This window comes from Sinocyclocheilus grahami, unplaced genomic scaffold (assembly GCF_001515645.1).
Source record: "Sinocyclocheilus grahami isolate Dianchi unplaced genomic scaffold, SAMN03320097.WGS_v1.1 scaffold153.1, whole genome shotgun sequence".
Classification (NCBI taxonomy): domain Eukaryota; kingdom Metazoa; phylum Chordata; class Actinopteri; order Cypriniformes; family Cyprinidae; genus Sinocyclocheilus; species Sinocyclocheilus grahami.
In genome coordinates this window covers 1,284,011-1,301,847 of record NW_015505332.1, presented here as the reverse complement: position 1 = coordinate 1,301,847, position 17,837 = coordinate 1,284,011, and the positions used below count along the sequence as shown (strand labels likewise).

At 36.4% G+C, this 17,837-nt stretch overlaps 3 protein-coding genes across 3 annotated transcripts in view; 2 read left to right on the top strand and 1 right to left on the bottom strand.

Moving 5' to 3' along the window:
* LOC107592510 (neural cell adhesion molecule 1-like) overlaps positions 1–1,995 on the top strand; it is a 14,723-nt gene extending 12,728 nt beyond the window's left edge. The window contains exon 13 of the mRNA XM_016282043.1: positions 1,898–1,995. Within this exon, the coding sequence (XP_016137529.1) occupies positions 1,898–1,995 (98 nt within the window). The remainder of the gene's footprint in view (positions 1–1,897) is intronic.
* A 5,823-nt stretch (positions 1,996–7,818) lies between these two features.
* LOC107592448 (B-cell receptor CD22-like) lies at positions 7,819–12,705 on the bottom strand. Its single transcript, XM_016281961.1, has 8 exons — positions 12,666–12,705; positions 11,779–12,150; positions 11,167–11,433; positions 10,121–10,390; positions 8,903–8,990; positions 8,496–8,535; positions 8,268–8,392; positions 7,819–7,896 (listed from the first exon to the last, which is right to left on the bottom strand). The coding sequence occupies exons 1-8, from the start codon at positions 12,703–12,705 to the stop codon at positions 7,842–7,844; spliced, it is 1,257 nt and encodes a 418-aa protein (XP_016137447.1). The 3' UTR covers positions 7,819–7,841.
* A 3,549-nt stretch (positions 12,706–16,254) lies between these two features.
* Positions 16,255–17,837, top strand: part of LOC107592509 (RNA-binding protein 42-like) — a 3,260-nt gene continuing 1,677 nt past the window's right edge. The window contains exon 1 of the mRNA XM_016282042.1: positions 16,255–16,300. Coding sequence (XP_016137528.1) covers positions 16,255–16,300 — 46 coding nt within the window. The remainder of the gene's footprint in view (positions 16,301–17,837) is intronic.

The following is a 17,837-nucleotide window of genomic DNA, read 5'->3' as shown; positions in this document are numbered from 1 at the left end:
CGCACACTCTGCATATGCTAAAGGAACTGTCTCAACAGACCCCTAGTAGCAACACCCGGTTAACGTAGGTATCCAGAGGATACATAGGTGGAGTGGTGTCCAAGGCGGAACCGGGGTTTTAAACCACTCAGAAAGAGCACGAGGCTGCTGCGCGTAGCTCTTACCATACAGGATTTTAGAAAACATCATCCACTTCTTTGTCTGAAGCTTGCGTCCGAAGCATGGCAAGAAACCTAGAGGATGCAGTGTCTCGTTCCCTACTCAGGGAACCATGGTTACATAAGTAACCCGAGACGTTCCCTTTCATGGGAACTTCGAACTGAGTCCTCTAGGGGTCGCTATGGGGAACAGTATACCCACTTTTCATATCCCATTTGGATTCATAAACTTAAATCACTGAACCCAAATGGTATGAATGAGGAATTAGATCTTTGTCTTTCTTTAATGAACTATGGTTGATCGTATTCATTTTTAATATTCTATATAATAAATTGAGTATTTACAGTGTGAAAAACAATGATAGTTTATGACGATGTATTTCTGATGTTCTTAATTATTGAATTTTCCATTGTTATACAATTTAAAGTTAATTGGTGGAGTAGATATTGATGATTGATAGGATAAACTATAAGTTTGTATAATAGTGATATATACAGTATGTGGTCCTGGGTAACTATTGTTTTAGTCACGGGTATATTGTGAGGTGTACTAGTGGATGTGACGTGTTGTGTTGGATATATATACTGTATATATGTAAATTGTCCAGGGTTTAAGTGGAAATGATTTAATGATTGTGGTAATTGAACATTGGCTAATGAATGATGACGTCAATATAATTTGTGATTTTAAAAGTGGGTGGAGGGATTGAATTGCTTTACACGCTGAGGAAGGCTTTGAGCCGAAACGTTTGTGTCTTTTCCCATCAGTAATGAATGTAAAATAAAAGAAAAAAGAAGATTGTTCTTGTGAGTGCGGATCATAATTTCCTATACTAAGTAACTCAACAGATTGACGCACCAAAATAAAAAGATCAAGTAATGCAAGAGAGCAGTGCAAATAACGTTATTAAATTGAACGGTATACCCATGCCACCATGCTGAGGGGAGTGCATGCCAGAAACCATAGCGAGCACTAAGTACCAACTCTACCATATTGCCATGGGAGTTGGCCCTGGGACGTTAGACGGCTGTCAGTGACATTATTCCCTACGGCCAAAGGCCTAGGCTACATAACCCAAAAAACTTACCTGTTAGGGCTAGAACTCCTGGGCCCGGGGTAGAGCTCAAGGCTTGGAATCAGGAATAGATTCCTTTAAGGGAATACAACCAAGAGCCTAGAATCATACTAAGTCTTGGCCTGTCACACAGGGGCTACCGCACACTCTGCATATGCTAAAGGAACTGTCTCAACAGACCCCTAGTAGCAACACCCGGTTAACGTAGGTATCCAGAGGATACATAGGTGGAGTGGTGTCCAAGGCGGAACCGGGGTTTTAAACCACTCAGAAAGAGCACGAGGCTGCTGCGCGTAGCTCTTACCATACAGGATTTTAGAAAAAATTCTTCCATTCCTTCTCAATCTCTGTATGGAAAACAGGAAGAAAGGAAGGCTCACCTGAGCTGGAGGGTTATGGCCAGAAAAATAACGTTCATCGTTTTTTTTTTGTTTTTTTTTAATAGATGACCTCACGATGTCATTTTCTTCACTCGCTTCACGGCAAGTAAAGCCTCGCCGTGGCGCGATCCATAACTTTCAAAAGCTCATCATACGCAGGGCAGGAGGATTGGGAAAGCTCAGCCTCAGCTTTTTGCCCTCCTCAGACATTTTCCTGCTTTCCAGCAGAGCACTGGCCCCTGGATCAGACAATGTTAATGAAATAACATTATCCAAAAAACAGCAACGGCGCCAAGGTTGACCCTTGTGGAATTCCCCAAGGAAGATGTAATCTTGAAGAATTACAGTTCCCAACTCTCACTGAAAAAGACCTATCCGTAAGATAAGATTCAAACCATTTCAGCACATTGCCTTTTAGGCCGCCCCAATGCTCAAGGCGCTCAATTAAAATCCTATGGTCCACCATATTGAATGCCGCACTAAGATCAAGCAGAATTAAAATAACACTTTCGCCATTGTCTGATAGATGTCATTTAGCACTTTAACCAACACTGTCTCAGTACTATGACCAGACTTAAAACCGGATTGAAAAGGCTCACATATTGCATTTAAGGTAGTATACGATTGTAGTTGTTTAAAGACCAGTTTCTCTAATATCTTGGCAAGGAAAGGTAGGTTTGAAATTGGTCTATAATTATTTGTGTCCTCCACTGCCAGATTGGGCCTTTTTAAAAGTGGGAGAACTGTAGCATGCTTAAAACCAGCTGGACAGATGCCCTGACTGAGACAGTTGTTAATTAAATTCAGCACAGTAGTTCCAACACTCTCAAAAGCCTGTTTGAAAAGGCAGGGAGACATGACATCGTGTTTTGATGAAGAAGATTTAAGATGCTTCACAGTGTCCACCAAAACTGGAAACGTAATAGGATAAAATTCCGTCCATTCCGTGCAGCAGGCAGAAGCCAGGTCAATAGATGGATCTACAAGCGGTTTCATTATCTTATTATATAAATCAACAATTTTCCTATTTAAAAAATTAAGAAACTCTTCACACTTAGTAGTGGAAGGATCAGGATACCTAGTTTATACTGGATTTATGGCTGAATTTAAAATCTTGAATCAAATTTTAGAATTATTTGCATTTTGCGATATCACATCGGATTAATATTTGTGTTTAGCACATCTAGCAGCCTTCTGAAAAGTCAATAGAGATTCTCTAAAAATCTCATAGTGAACCTGCAGTTTGTGTTTTTTCCATCTCCTCTCGGCTTGTCGAGTCTTTTGTCTAAGTGTCCGTGTAGAATCATTTACCCATGGCTGATATTTGCCTTTACATTTTTTAACTTTAAGAGGAGCAACACTATCCAAGATTTCAGCACAAACAACATTAAAGTGATTAACCTGTTCATCAACACTTAAATTCTTCAGAGACTCTTCAAATAGAGTAGTTTCACAGTGATTTCTATATAATGAGGCAAACTCTCCACTAGTCAAGGAATACATTTTTCTGGATCATATTTTTTCTGGTACAAGCACTGTGGACTTCTCATCAAAGCAGACATTAAAAAACACTGGCTTATGGTCAGAAAACACCACCTCATCGATCACAACATTCTGAGTGTGCAAGTTGAAAGATAAAACCAAATCTAGTGTGTGTCCCAAATTTGATCCTTGAGTGGATCCTTTGACCCACTGTGTCAAATCAAAAGAGTTTATCAGATTTAGCAGTTCTCTGGACATCACATCCTGCCCACAACACAAGTGTATATTAAAATCGCCTAGAATTAAAAAAAACGATCATATTGTGTATCCAGTTTACTAATAAAGTCAGAAAATTTGTTTATAAAGTCCTTGTTTGGCTTTGGAGGGTGATACACCAGTGCAACCAGTGCATGCTTAGTCAATGGTATATAAAAAGTCATCAGCTCAAAACTATTATAGAGTTCAGGCGATATTTTCCAACAACCGATGTCTTTTTAAAAAATAGACAACAGACCTCCACCTCGCCCAGTTAACCTAGGCGAGTTAAAATATGAGTAACACTGTGGTAGCAATTCCGGTATCGGAGACAGGTCTCCTACCTTTAGCCAGGTTTCGGACAGAAAGAGACAATCCAGCTTGTTGTTCATGATAAAATCATTCAGAATAAAATATTTGTTTCCAACGGATCTTACGTTAAGCATCGCCATCCGCATCGTGCTATCCTCTCTCACCGGGAGCCGCTCACAGCGAAGAGGGCGAAGATTCCGCGAATCGATGCCTCTCGTGCACACACGGGGCCAGCCCGTCCGCCTGTCAGGCAGAACCGGGTAAATCCAGCCATGCTTGCCCTTCGTTACTCGTCGGTTGATTATTCGACTGTTCCCGGTGACATCATGCGAGCAGCACGAGCGGAGTACGGCTCGTAGTTCACTATCGCCCAAGGCCCGCTTTAATTTAACGAAATTAAAAAATATATTTTTTAAAAGCGTCCACCGTTGCTCTTTTTGATAAAAGCTGAGACCGATCATAGATAAGCAATGAAGATACTTGTTGAGTGAGGCAGGATATCAAGAGGACAAACAGAACAAAGACACACAGAGCCGGTAGACGGCACGCCATGTACACCGGCGCCATCTTTTTCATGAGGTGTGTGTCTTATATCACGTGTGTGCTCTTCGCCCAAACAAATAACGTATAGATCGTGTGTGTCACTGTTATCAGATGTTAAACAACGACAACACGGATGCACACATCCTCTTAAACGCTTTGCTAGTGCTCGCCATAATGATAGGAAAAGAGATCGCTCTTACCACAGAAATGCACGCTTCAAACAAAACAGTCAATGAAGACGAAGAAGAGGATGATGTGTTCTCCCAGTGCCTATTTATACTATAGTCGCAGCGGTAGTGATGTCATGGCTGTCGCCGGCCAACGTGTTGTTGGTGTTTTTTCAATGTATGCTTCAGACATGGGTCACGACGAGGTGTTCCCCATAGCGACCCCTAGAGGACGCAGCTCGAAGTTCCCATGAAAGGGAATCAGAGATTGACACAGTGATAACCAAAGCAATGGACGGGACAAAAATGCCTCAGTGATTTCTTCTGGAACTGGTCCTGGCCAAACTTCCACAGACAGTGCGTGTGAGCGAGATCCAGTTCACGGACTGAAAGCGTGTAAACTTTATTGAGATTGGGACATATCGACCATTTCATTTCCAGTAACGGACGGTAGAAAGGTCAGAAATGAATGGTATGCAATTTATGACAGACTAGTCCCACAACTGATTGTTTATTTTTTCCTCACGTCTCACCTTTCGTAACAACAATTGAAAACGGACACATTTCAATTGACACGGGAAAAATACAAAAAAACGTGACACGGAAAACTTAAATAAACATCAGAAAAGCGTGCACATTTCTGGTTAAAAATTAAAGGCCACTTAAAACAGGAAGCATCACCATTCAAATCAGCAACGAGTCAAAGCTCCACAGTTTAGTAAATGCAGGCAACCTTGTAGTTATTCTTGACTGTGCTGTATTGACTGATTTGATGCGTGGTAGGGCAATGTTTTGATGCATACATCCGAAAAAGATTTATTTTGCCTTTTTTTTTTCTTGCCCCCCTGACACAAGAGTCAAATGTCGCCCATGGTGATTGCATATAGTTCTTTAAAGGAATTGTTCACCTCAAAATTGAACCCCTCCCTCAATTTCAAATGTTTTCACACAAGAAGTGGATGCAAAACATTCCAAAACAGACCAAAAGCACAATAAATGTATCATAAATTAAGTCTGCAAGACTTGTACGAGCTTTGTGTGAGGAAAAGTCCTTGCATAATTTAAATTTTTGGGTGAACTATTCCTGTATGTAAAGTACATACACATCAAGAAAGTGCAAAGATACTTTACTTTGGTATAGAAGTGTAAATAATTAAATAATGTAAAAAATAAATAAATAATACATTTTATTGTATTCCTCACTGTTATGAACTGGTATATGACATCATAATGGCAAAAAAAATCAAAAGCTGATTACAATTGAAACGATAACACTTCACAATAAAGATTGTATAAAGTTCAAAATAAAAGTTGAGACATACTTAACAATAAAGAATAGAGGGTTTTTACATAATTTTTTAAAACCATATTTAATGTTAATTTCTACACTAAATTAGAAATGAACATTTTTACTAGCATAACAACCGAGATAAATTAATTCTATAAATTAATAAAATAGATAGATAAAAACTAATATTTTTAATCAATGCATTTTGAAGTAACAAACCAAGTGTTAAATACTATAAAATTATATTTTAACTATTTTTTTAGAATACATATAGACAAAATGATTAATCATTCTCAAAAAGCTCATAAAGATGTTTCTTAACAATTAACATTATGAACTTTTGATATTATGTCTAAGATGGAACTTAACATTTTCTATCTAAAAGACCAATTTTAGAGCTTTGCATTTAGATGGATTTGCTGTTTCCTGTGTGTGATTGCACCCCCCCTAAGCTTCAGTTCTCTTGTGTCCTTTGATACAGAGACGTGAAGCTGAGCGGGCTAACACTATCACGAGGCAGCATCCCAAAGCTTCAGTCACCCAGTGGGGCAGTGAATGGCCTTCATTCAGAGGTCACGTGTGACAAAGTGCCTCTTACCAAATTCGAGTAGGTGCCAACCTCAAAGGGATGAATGCAGCTGGGCATCAAAGCTGTCATTCACAAAAAATGGCATGTGGGCTTTATGTTATGCAACCAGGTTTAAAGGAATAGTTCACCCAAAAATTACCAGTTTGTCATAATTTACCCCTCAAACTTTGCAAACTGCATATGACATTCATGGGTATACTGCCTATATATATAAATAATCACAGAATTTAAATTTTTGATGAACTATTGCTTTAAATCACAATTTAAATTGGTTTTCCTATTGCCATTTTTTAACTCATGTTTCACAATTTATTTATTTTTTCTATTATCCATTGCCCCAGAAAACAAACAATCCAGCTGCCTCATTAACACAGAAAGCAGCTTCACATTCATTGTAGAAATAATGATATATTCTCTCTTTTTTTTTTGTAGGAAGAAACCAGAATCTGGTGATCCAGCAGCAGAGGCCTAAAGGAAGATATTATACAGGACCCAATTTGAATTCACTGAGTGAAGGAATTTCACACAAATCTCGGGACATCTGATTATGAGCTTAAAGGTGAAGTGTGTCATTTATTTTAAATACTATATGTAAGATATTTGTATCCCAAAATGTTTAAAATCTTTGTGGTGCTATGAAACATGGTTCAACCAATAGCATGAGTTTTGGGGCGGGACCATCTGTTTGTCTGGCCAATGACAGATGGGGGAGTGTTTGAGAAACCTATTTGTAAGATATAAAACTTCATAAATGACATTCTTTTTATTTAAGTGATGCCATCTGGAACAAACATACAGACATCATAAAGGACGACTGCTATTTGCAGGAAAACGTTCAAGTCCTGTGTGATTTAGATTTTACTTATTAAATTGTGATTGTACTACATGGAAATGTGGGAGTATTATGAGTGTGATCCAGCACTGTAAATACTGTACATGACAAATGCTGCTAGAGTTGAATGTATGTTCAGTAATGAGCAGATAAAAGCAGGATGCAGCAAAGTAGAATATGATGTTAACGTGTTAAAGTGTAATATTACTGTCATAATGGGAGCATAATATCATAGCATAATAGCATCACTAGTGTTAATTTATTGCGTGATTAACATATGTTTGTAGCTTGTATAAAATGTTGATTAAAGGAACAGTTGAAAGATTTGGAAATCAATAGAAGTCAATAGATTTGGAAAGACATGACTTTTCAATTTAATGTGAACGATAATGGCTTTTGTAAAGATAACAATAACTGTGTGTGTGTTAGATATAGATATTACTTTGCATTTTATTTGTTTCAGCATCATATATTGTTACATTAATGCACCATGTATGAATGTTTTGGTCAAGTGATATGTGGATGTAAATACAGATGCATGCAAAAAGATGTACATATAGATTTATTAATAGTTTTTGATCGTCAGTGTACATTGCATAAATTATTTCTTTAATGCTTTTATACTCATAGAGTGACCCTATAGTAATTTTGTACTCAATGTAAATGCATTCACAACTATAGACATTTGATTCTTTTGAAAACAAATGAGACAAATTCATATAACAGCTGCTTGCTAAAGCTCATTATTCACAGATTCATTCAGTCTTTGTAACTAAGAAGGCTGTAGATCACATCTTGACTGTTGCAACGTGGTCTACAAAACAAAAGAAATGTATATCAGACAGTCTTTTATTTCAAATAAAAATTGATTTTTTTAAATAATACATTGTTTGTAATATTCTTGATAATTAAAATATTATAAAGACAGAATTATATATATATATATATAGCAATTTGGTCTACAAAAGAAATGCCAATTTGATTTAGCTAAAAGGCAGCAACTGATTTATTTTATTTTTTACTGTAGCCTGTTATTGCTTATGGTGCTAATGGTGAAAAATATTTGACGTTCCTTATGTTAACTAATACTTGATGTCAATGCAGCCAATTCGAAGGGGTTTATAAATCAATTCCACAGCTTTTCTCCCTCAAATAATCATCATTATGGCATTTTTTTATCATTACCTGTCTGAGGTTGAGGAAGGAAGCCTTAAGTCTACATATGTCACATATGTGGTAAGGTTTTCCTCAGACTCTGGTGATTTTCTCAGGTTCTCATAGATCTCCTCTGTGACAGTGACTGCAGGTGTCTGATCAGAGATGAAAAATCACAGTACTGATTTAGTGCACAATTATAAGTACAGAATCTTCTTGCTCATTTAAAATGAGATGAACTGTTCATGTGTTTAATACCTGTTCTGCGGGCTGCTTCTTTGATGTAATCAGTGTCCTCCTGTAAAGATGTAAGCAGATAACGTTTCATTTCATCCTCGTTCAGTTCAATAAGCCGTCTAACCTGACTAGATTCCGTTAAAAGGAATCATTCAGTATTATTATGTGTTAATAATTTAGAATGCTGAGAATACTACAATTATTATGTAGTAAGTGCAAGATTTGCGTAAACCGATTGCATGTTTGACTGGCCCATCGATAATGAAATCAGAACAACGCAATACTGAACACAATAGCTACGGTCATCGAGGGCTTGTGTAATGTGTAGTGTCATTTCCACACAGTACAAACTCATGCAATCAGTTCACGTTTAACACATATGAACTTTATGTTCTCTCTGCATTTCAACAATATGTGCATCCACTCACCTTATAATGAGACCAAACATTAACAGTACAGCCATTAGAAACAAAAACACAGCTGTTGCAGTCAGCAAGAAATTTCGATGACTAGGCACTATAGAAACAAACAAAAATGGAATAAATTTGGGTAAACTTTGTTTAGAATTATGCGAGCTTTATCCAATATGCCTAGGTGATATTTTTCCAAAATGTGCAGTATAATGTTGTTATTTCCATGTGTGATTAATGAAGCGGTCACATTTAACATTATTGATGCTATAAAACATTATTTTTTACTCAAACACCACTCGTGATATTTTTCATACACTGCCGGTATCTGTATATATAGGCTACTGCACAATAGTTAGTAAGCAATATGCTAGCAGTGTTGGGGGTAACTCATTACAAGTACATAATCAGATTACTTTTGTCAAGTAACTAGTAAAGTAACACATTACTTTTTTAATTTACAAGAAAATATCTGAGTTACTTTTTCAAAAAAGTAATGCCAGTTACTTTGGTTTCCCATTTATTGACTGACAAGTCTCCTATCCCCATATTGGGAGCAATCGGAAGTTCAGAGGAGTTGTGTGCGCTGTGTGAACAATGATGTTACTGTAGTTCTAGACTAAATGTGAATGTGCATTAATTCATCCCACTCACAAAAAACTGATTTAGTATTCATCAAAATGAATTAAAACAGTGAAATGCAAACTCAGAATATGACGCAAACCTGCAATAATTAAATATGTTAAATAACACAAATGTATCTAATCCCATTTTATTAACTGATGTCTTTGCTGCTGACCTTTGATAATCCAGTTCAACCGTACTAATAAGCAAAAATGACTTTAGATAAACTAACAATTGTGCTTCGTTTTTTTATTGCTGAAGAGTGTTTCTTTCTTCTCTTGCGTTCTACTGTACAGACGTGAATTTACTTTTGCTTCAGCCTGAGGTTTATTCAGTACACTTTTTGGTGTGAAAGGGCTTTTACATTTGCTATAAATAGAACTTCTTATGTTAAAAACAATCAAGCCCTGCTCATATTTAACGTGAAAGTAGCAGTAACATAACGCATTACTTTCCATAAAAAGTAACTAAGTAACGTAATTAGTTACTTTTTTAGGGAGTAACGCAATATTGTAATGCATTACTTTTAAAAGTAACTTTCCCCAACACTGTAAGCTAGTATTCCATTTCGAACACAATTTCTTTCTTCGTGATTGAAATATTCCCTATTACCTTCGACTTTCAGTGGTGTGACTGTAGAGTTTTGAGAACCCATGTCATTTTTAGCAGTGCAGAAGTACTGTCCGCCATCCTTCTGACTGGCAGATTTGATGGAGAATTCACGATCAGATCCTATATAAGAGATGTTTGCTTCTTTGATCATAAACCAACTGTAGTTTGTCACTGCAGGATTGGCATTGCTCTTACAGATCAGAGTCAGGGAGTTTCCTTCTTGTATATTTCCAGATGACAAAATGGCTATTTTGACGTTCTTTGGACTATCTGTGGGGAGAAGCAACAGGATCTGTATTTGCAAGAGAACTATGAAACATTGGCATGCAGTGTTGCATCAAAAACGTTGACTGTGGGTTAGTGGGATTTTTTGAAATCGTCCAGCTTCCTCATTTCAAGGCATTACAGGCGCTTATTTAACATAGAGGTCTGTAGCAGTTTCAAATGCAGCATCTTACTCTAATAGGCATACATGTATGAAGCCCAGACATTACACTTTAAAATAAGTGCTTTATATTTTAATATATTTTTAAATGTGGCAGTAGCCATTACTCCGGTCTTAAAGGGATAGTTCACCCAAAAAGGAAAATTCTGTCATCGTGTACTCACCCTCATGTTGTTCCAAACCTGTATGAGTTGCTTTCTTATATTCAGTTGGTGGTTGCCATTGACTTCCATAGTAGGAAAAAAAAAATACTATGGAAGTCAATGGTAACCACCAACTGTTCTTACATATATCTTCTTTTATGTTCGACATAAGAAAGCAACTCATACAGGTTTGGAACGACATGAGGTTGAGTAAATGATGACAGAATTATCATTTTTGGGTGAACTATCCCTTTAAGTGTCACACGATCCTTCAGAAATCATTCTAATATGCAGATTTACTGCAACATTTCTTATTATTCTCAATATTAAAAACTGTTGTGCTGATTAATATTTTTGCGGAAACTGTGTTTATGATGCCTTAAAAGGCACTTCACCAGGTTTTTGTACAAAGCCATGATGTGCTTTAAATGACAGACTAGCCAGAGATGTGAACGTACATCTTACGTCAAGCAATATTTCATCTGCTGAAGTTGTGCTGCTGTTCTTCAGACCGCAGGAGTAGTTGCCAAAATCATCATGAGAGACAGAGGTGATTTGGAGCACACTGTCAGTGGCTTCTGGAATCAGACGTTGGTTTTTAAACCAGGCGAACGGCTCTTGTGTTGGGGTGCAGTTTTCTGTGCTGCATGTCAATGTCACAGAGTCTCCTTCATGGATGTGTTCATTCACCTTTTTTGTTTTTACTGTTACTCTAAAGGGTAGAACTGTTAAAGGTAATGTCGATTAATGAAATGTAACCAGAAACCTGTTTAAAAACTAAAAAGACTATCATCATCCCATCCTTTATTGGCACTGATGGTTCCATGAAGAACCTTTCCATTGCTCAAAAGGTCCTTTATAGTGGAAAAATGTTATTCAGATTATTCAAATGTTTTAACACTAAGGGAAAAAATGGTTCTTTTAAGAACTGTTTGCTGAAAGGTTCTTTGAGGAACCAAAAATGGTTATTGTACAATATCACTACAAAAAAAATTTAAGAGTGTATATACTGGAGATAGTGATTTGCTGATATTTTATTTCTCATTGAACAAGTATAGCCTTTCATTTACCTGCTACACGGAGGTTTATGCCACCCGGTCCAGTGTATTTTCCACGAGAGGAATATGTTTCAAAGCGAAAGAAATACATTCCAGTGTCACTTTTGGAGACATTGTGTAACTGCAGTGAGCAGTTTTTGTCTCGGTTTGCATAAGCTGTTCTGTTTTTGTACAGCTGGTGAATCTTTGCTGCTTCTGAGTTATAGACAGATATTCCCACCTGTGATCCGTCTTGTTTCTGATGAGCTTCTGGTTTGAACCAATATTTTGTTTTAAGTATGTGATAATCCGAACAGTCAAACATGCAGCTGAAATCCACAGATGATCTTTCGAATGCACATATGCTTCTAGAGTAGTATGAAACCGACCATGAAGCCACAGCAGCTAAACACACAAAAAATGTTTGTTAAGATTTCAATAAGTCACTATTACTCCTTGTTGTTTTTTGGAGTCTAGACTTAAAATGAAGATTCTTATAGACTATCAGTGACCAGATCTGACCAAAATGTACAGCAGCAAACTGTTTAGTGGCCACAAAATGGCTTAAAATGATTTATGAAGCTTCAAAATAAGCTAAATCAGCTACAGAATAGACATTTTTCTTATTTTTATTTGTATTTATTTTTTTGGAGCAACTATCATTTCTACGCTGGGAAACATGGTCGTTTTAAAAGTGTGAAATCCAGACATGGAAAAGTCATGGAATTTTTTAGAATGAAATAGATTTATGTAATTATACCAAGCTCTTAAATATTTTACTGAGCAGTCATTACAGCAGAAATAGCTTTGCCTTATTATATTATCATAGAGTCAAACAGACTGAGAACCACTCAATCTCATTCTATTTAGTCAATAACATAATCTATAAATAAAAAAAATACTCAAATACAAAAACTCACCTGATAAAAGCAACTGCAATAATGTGCTGATGTAAAACATTTTTTGTCCCTTTAGCAATTTTATCTAAGAAGAAAGCACTTTTTTATATGTATCAGTAAGTATCAGTCTTACTCCACAACAGGCCTAATATATACAGTACTTAAGCTTGCATCAGTAAACGGATATCCTTGTTCCATGGTGGAAAGCTTCCCTAAATCTGTGCTTGTATTTAATTCCTTTATTCTTTGCTTAAATTTGAACAAAAATATGTTTGTTTGGTATATTTGATATGATTTAAATCATGGCAGGCAGAGTCGAAGTCCATAATGTTTATTTAGTGAAACTCTGCTGATGATTTTTAATACTTAAACAACACCTTAAACAGGAACCTAAAAAGGAAATGACAGCCGATGTAAGAATTTATTAATTATAGAGGGTGATGGAGGTCAGTAAAAGTTATTCTCATCCTGTAAGAAGCATTGAGAGAAAGTTCCCTCTACATTCTACAACAAGTCTGTTTTGCCCACCATATTGCATATATTTTCTCTTTGAAAAGGGGAAAGCAGCTCCATGTAAGAATAACATGGAATTGCAATTGAACATACAGGGTGTAGTGTGAAGGTTCTTGTGAACTTTTTTGACAGCACATCTTGACTCACCTTGACTCATCTGTATCTTTACAGTTTTTGTAGTATTGCTAGTCTATAGCGCCCCCTGCTGTCAAGGCAAAACAAGCTTTATTCAATTCTAAATTCCCATAGGCTAATTCCCTAATTATTACTTATAATAAAAAATTTTATTTCAGTCAAAACATTTATTTTGCCAAGAGGCGGACGAATCTGTCTCATCTATTTTATTTTTAAATATAAGCCTAATTGTAAAGTAGGCCAGATTTACGTTTGCTATAACATCAAAAATCTAATTTAATAAAAAAAATCTATGCCCTCAGTGATAGAGCAGAATGACAGACCAGTTTTCATTTTATATAGATCACACTTACAATGTGTAATTTATAGCTAATTAAATATTTTATAACGATTGTTTTTAAATCGTTATTAAAAATGTCTACAACCTTTTAAGATGTTATTAATTTCCGTTTTCTATGTTTTCTATGTTCTATGTTTCCAAGTTTTCTATGACTTTGGAAATCCTGTTATTAGTAATATATGCCTAAATAATATAATAATCAATGATACAATTGGTGTTCATTAGTATTAGTTAGAATGGGTAATAACTGTAATAACTATACTTAGTCGTATACGGTCTGAATAATACTAATAATTCTCCTGTAGCACAGCGACTAATGCAAATCGATCAGTAGTGATTTGGAGGGGTTTATTTTTATTTATTTTTTATTTTTTTACGAAGAGATATAAGAGACCTAACATGAGTTGGAAATATAAAAATAATGGAGGGAATAGTTTTGGTTGGAAGTATGAACAGTGGGTCAAGGATTATGGTCTGGAGAATGAAGAAATCTGTCCCAACATGCCATTAAATGGGGTATTCCTGAACCCAGTGTTGAAAAGAGATTGTTGGAGGCCCGGGGAAAAGCTGAAGAAAGATATACTAATAGTTATGAAATCAATGTTTTTATGAGAGAAAATGTTTATTCTTTTATACAGATCTATACAGATGGGTCTAAAGACCCAATCAAACAAAAAGTGGGCATTTAAGACGAAAATAAGTTTAAGGTTAAAGGGGTCATAGGATGCCCATTTTCCACAAGTTGATATGATTCTTTAGGGTCTTAATGAAAAGTCTGTAACATAGTTTGGTTAAAATTTCTCAATGGTAGTGTGAAAAACACACTTTTTACCATCAAAATCAGCTCTTTTCAGAGCACACCATTTTGTAGCATTTTCCTTTAAATGTTAATGAGCTCTGCTGACCCCGCCCCTCTCTTCCCAGCTGCTCAGAGAGACTGTTTACTTTAGCTGCATTCATTGTGAAACTTGCTAATTAGCATATTATTAGGAAAGGCGATTTGCAAAGATTCGTTAAAAAAACCTTACACTTACTTCTGAGTGTTGGGGGGGGGCATTCCCTTCAAAAACAAACATAATCCACTGCAAATTCAGCAGCTCAGATGTCGGGAGTAAATGACGACTGCTATGTTCATTATTACATCCAACAACAGAACACCTCAATCGCTTAGGAGTCATTCTTGTCTACATCTGCTCCGGCGGTGAAACAATGGCAGACTGATGACAGCTCACTCAGGGTGGGTCTAAGGTAAGACGCCAGTCCAGTCTGTGCTGAAACGCTACTGCCAATCAAACTATCGTGGGAGGGGCCTGTCTGTGTGACGTCACATAGACAGGCATCTGAGATCGGCTCGATTTGAGAAAGGGTAAAGATTTTAGTAGATTAACAAAAAAACACTGGGTGGATTTTTATCATTATAGGGTGGTTGTGTACACACACTGCCAACACAAATTTCAGTTCAAACAACTTGTAAAAGTGCATGTAGCATTATATGACCCCTTTAAGTGACAAATTGTCCGTATATTCTACAGAATTAACTGCTGTAATAGTAGGATTGCAGTGGGTAGAACAGATTAAGCCGACTGAAATTGCTCAGATTCTTCATCAGCTCTTAAAAGTATATTGTCGACAAAAACTGATTGAGAAGACCTGCTTGTAGAAATTTATACATTACTGTACAGACTAAAAACAGAGAATATAATCGTATACTTTTGTTGGGTATGGCACATATCGGGATACTAGGAAATTAAACAGCGGATAAATTAGCAAAAGAAGCTTTAAAGAAAAACTTGGTGGATGTTTAGGTACCTCTGGGAAGAAATGAGATACAATCAGTAATTAATAGGGAAATAATAAGAATATGGCAACAAAGATAATTTGAAAATTTGGGAAAATAGCAGCACAGGTAGGTGGTATTATAATATTGTAAAATCAGTAGGGGAAAAAAACTGTTTTATGGAAGACACAGAAAGGAAGAAGTAATGATTTCTAGATTAAGGATGGGTAATGCAGGACTAAATTCTACACTTGCATTAATGGGGAAGCATGAAAATGGTATGTGTGATGAATGTGATGTTTTTGAAACAGTAGAGCATGTGCTCGGATAAATTAGCAAAAGAAGCTTTAAAGAAAAACTTGGTGGATGTTTAGGTACCTCTGGGAAGAAATGAGATACAATCAGTAATTAATAGGGAAATAATAAGAATATGGCAACAAAGATAATTTGAAAATTTGGGAAAATAGCAGCACAGGTAGGTGGTATTATAATATTGTAAAATCAGTAGGGGAAAAAAACTGTTTTATGGAAGACACAGAAAGGAAGAAGTAATGATTTCTAGATTAAGGATGGGTAATGCAGGACTAAATTCTACACTTGCATTAATGGGGAAGCATGAAAATGGTATGTGTGATGAATGTGATGTTTTTGAAACAGTAGAGCATGTGCTCTTTAAATGTAGTAAATATGAAGATCAGCGTAACAGTCTTTTTAGCAATATAAGGAACAGACCAGTGAGTGTCGTGGACCTTCTGGGAAAGGGTTTGAGTGATAGTCAGATGTTTAAGGTGGTTTTAACATTTTTACAGCTTACTGGATTAGACCGCAGGATTTAATGTTTGAGGATGAGGATCATGATGCTTCTGCCCATCTCGGAGGTTGAGGAGCACAGTGTGGAGCTGAACACGCAGCGCCAGCTGAAGCTTGGGCTCTGATCCTCTGGGGTGGGTGGGGCATTACAATTATTTTTTTTTTCCCCCTTCAGTACAGATTCATCACCCTGAATCTCTAGAACACTTATTTTTTAGATGCTCCATTTCATGCCAGTTCTGGAGTGATGTTAGAGACTGGCTGAATCTAAAAATGTCAAAACATCCCTGTATTTAACATCAACCATATCCTGTTTTATGTTGATGATTTAGATAATTCAATGTCAGACATTGTGAATATTGTTTTCCTACTTGCCAAATATCATATACATTGTTGTAAGTGGAGAGACTCTCGCCCCTGCTTTGTTCATTTCATGAACAAATTTAAACTATTCTACTCCTCACTGAGATGACTTAAAAATTGTCGTGCCCCGAAAATATCATCGGACATGTACAAGTTTCTTGTGTTTTAAATGTTTTTTTGTTTAGTTTTTTGCCTTAAGTTTCAAGTTTCAGTTTATTTATATAGCACATATAAAACAGCCACACTGTATCACACAAATCTGCACAGCTACACAATTAAACAGGGTCTCGCCTTAATAATAAAATAAGTAAATATATTAATAACACAAGATAAACGAAGTATAAACTCATAAAAGACTAAGCAAAGACCATAATAGAAATTTTTTTGTAAGCCAAACAAAACAGAGATGTTTTTAGAAGAGATTTAAAAGTGGACAGAGAAGGGGCAAGTCTAATCTCTAAAGGGAGGCTATTCCACAGCCACGGCCCAACCACTGAAAAAGCACGATCCCCTCTACGTTTGAGCCTGGATTGTGGGACTAGAAGAAGATTCTGATCACTGGATCTTAAGCGTCTGGATGGAGTATATGGGTATAGTAATTCAGATAAATAAATAGGGGCTAGATCATTTAAAGATTTATATACAAATAAAATAATTTTAAAATCAATTCTGAATTTAATAGGCAGCCAATGAAGGGTCGGCAGAATTGGAGTGATGTGAGCACTTTTGCGGCTATTATGAAGGAATCTGGCAGCAGCATTTGGAACTAGTTGAAGGCGATCGATTGATGACTTAGAACTACCACAGTACAGTGAGTTGCAGTAGTCTAAGCGTGAGGTGATAAAAGCATGAACAGCCATTTCTAAAGATTTATGATTTAAGAAAGGTTTGATTTTTGATAACAGGTGAAGTTGATCAAAACTAGAACCTATTACAGAGGAGATATGTTTATCAAGGTTTAAGGACTCATCTAACAAAACTCCCAGGTTCCGTACACGTGAAGATCTAAACACTGATAAACTATCCAGATCTAAGCTGGTTGCCTGAGAATTATCAGAGGGCCCAAAAACAATCACCTTAGTCTTATCTTCATTTAAGGATAGAAAATTGTGGGCTAGCCAAAATTTTACTTCATCTAAGCATTTTATTAAAGAAGTAAAAGCAGAGGGATAATTTCTCTTAATAGGTAGATACATTTGGGTATCGTCAGCGTAAAAATGAAAAGACACCCCATGTCTTCTTAGAATGGTTCCCA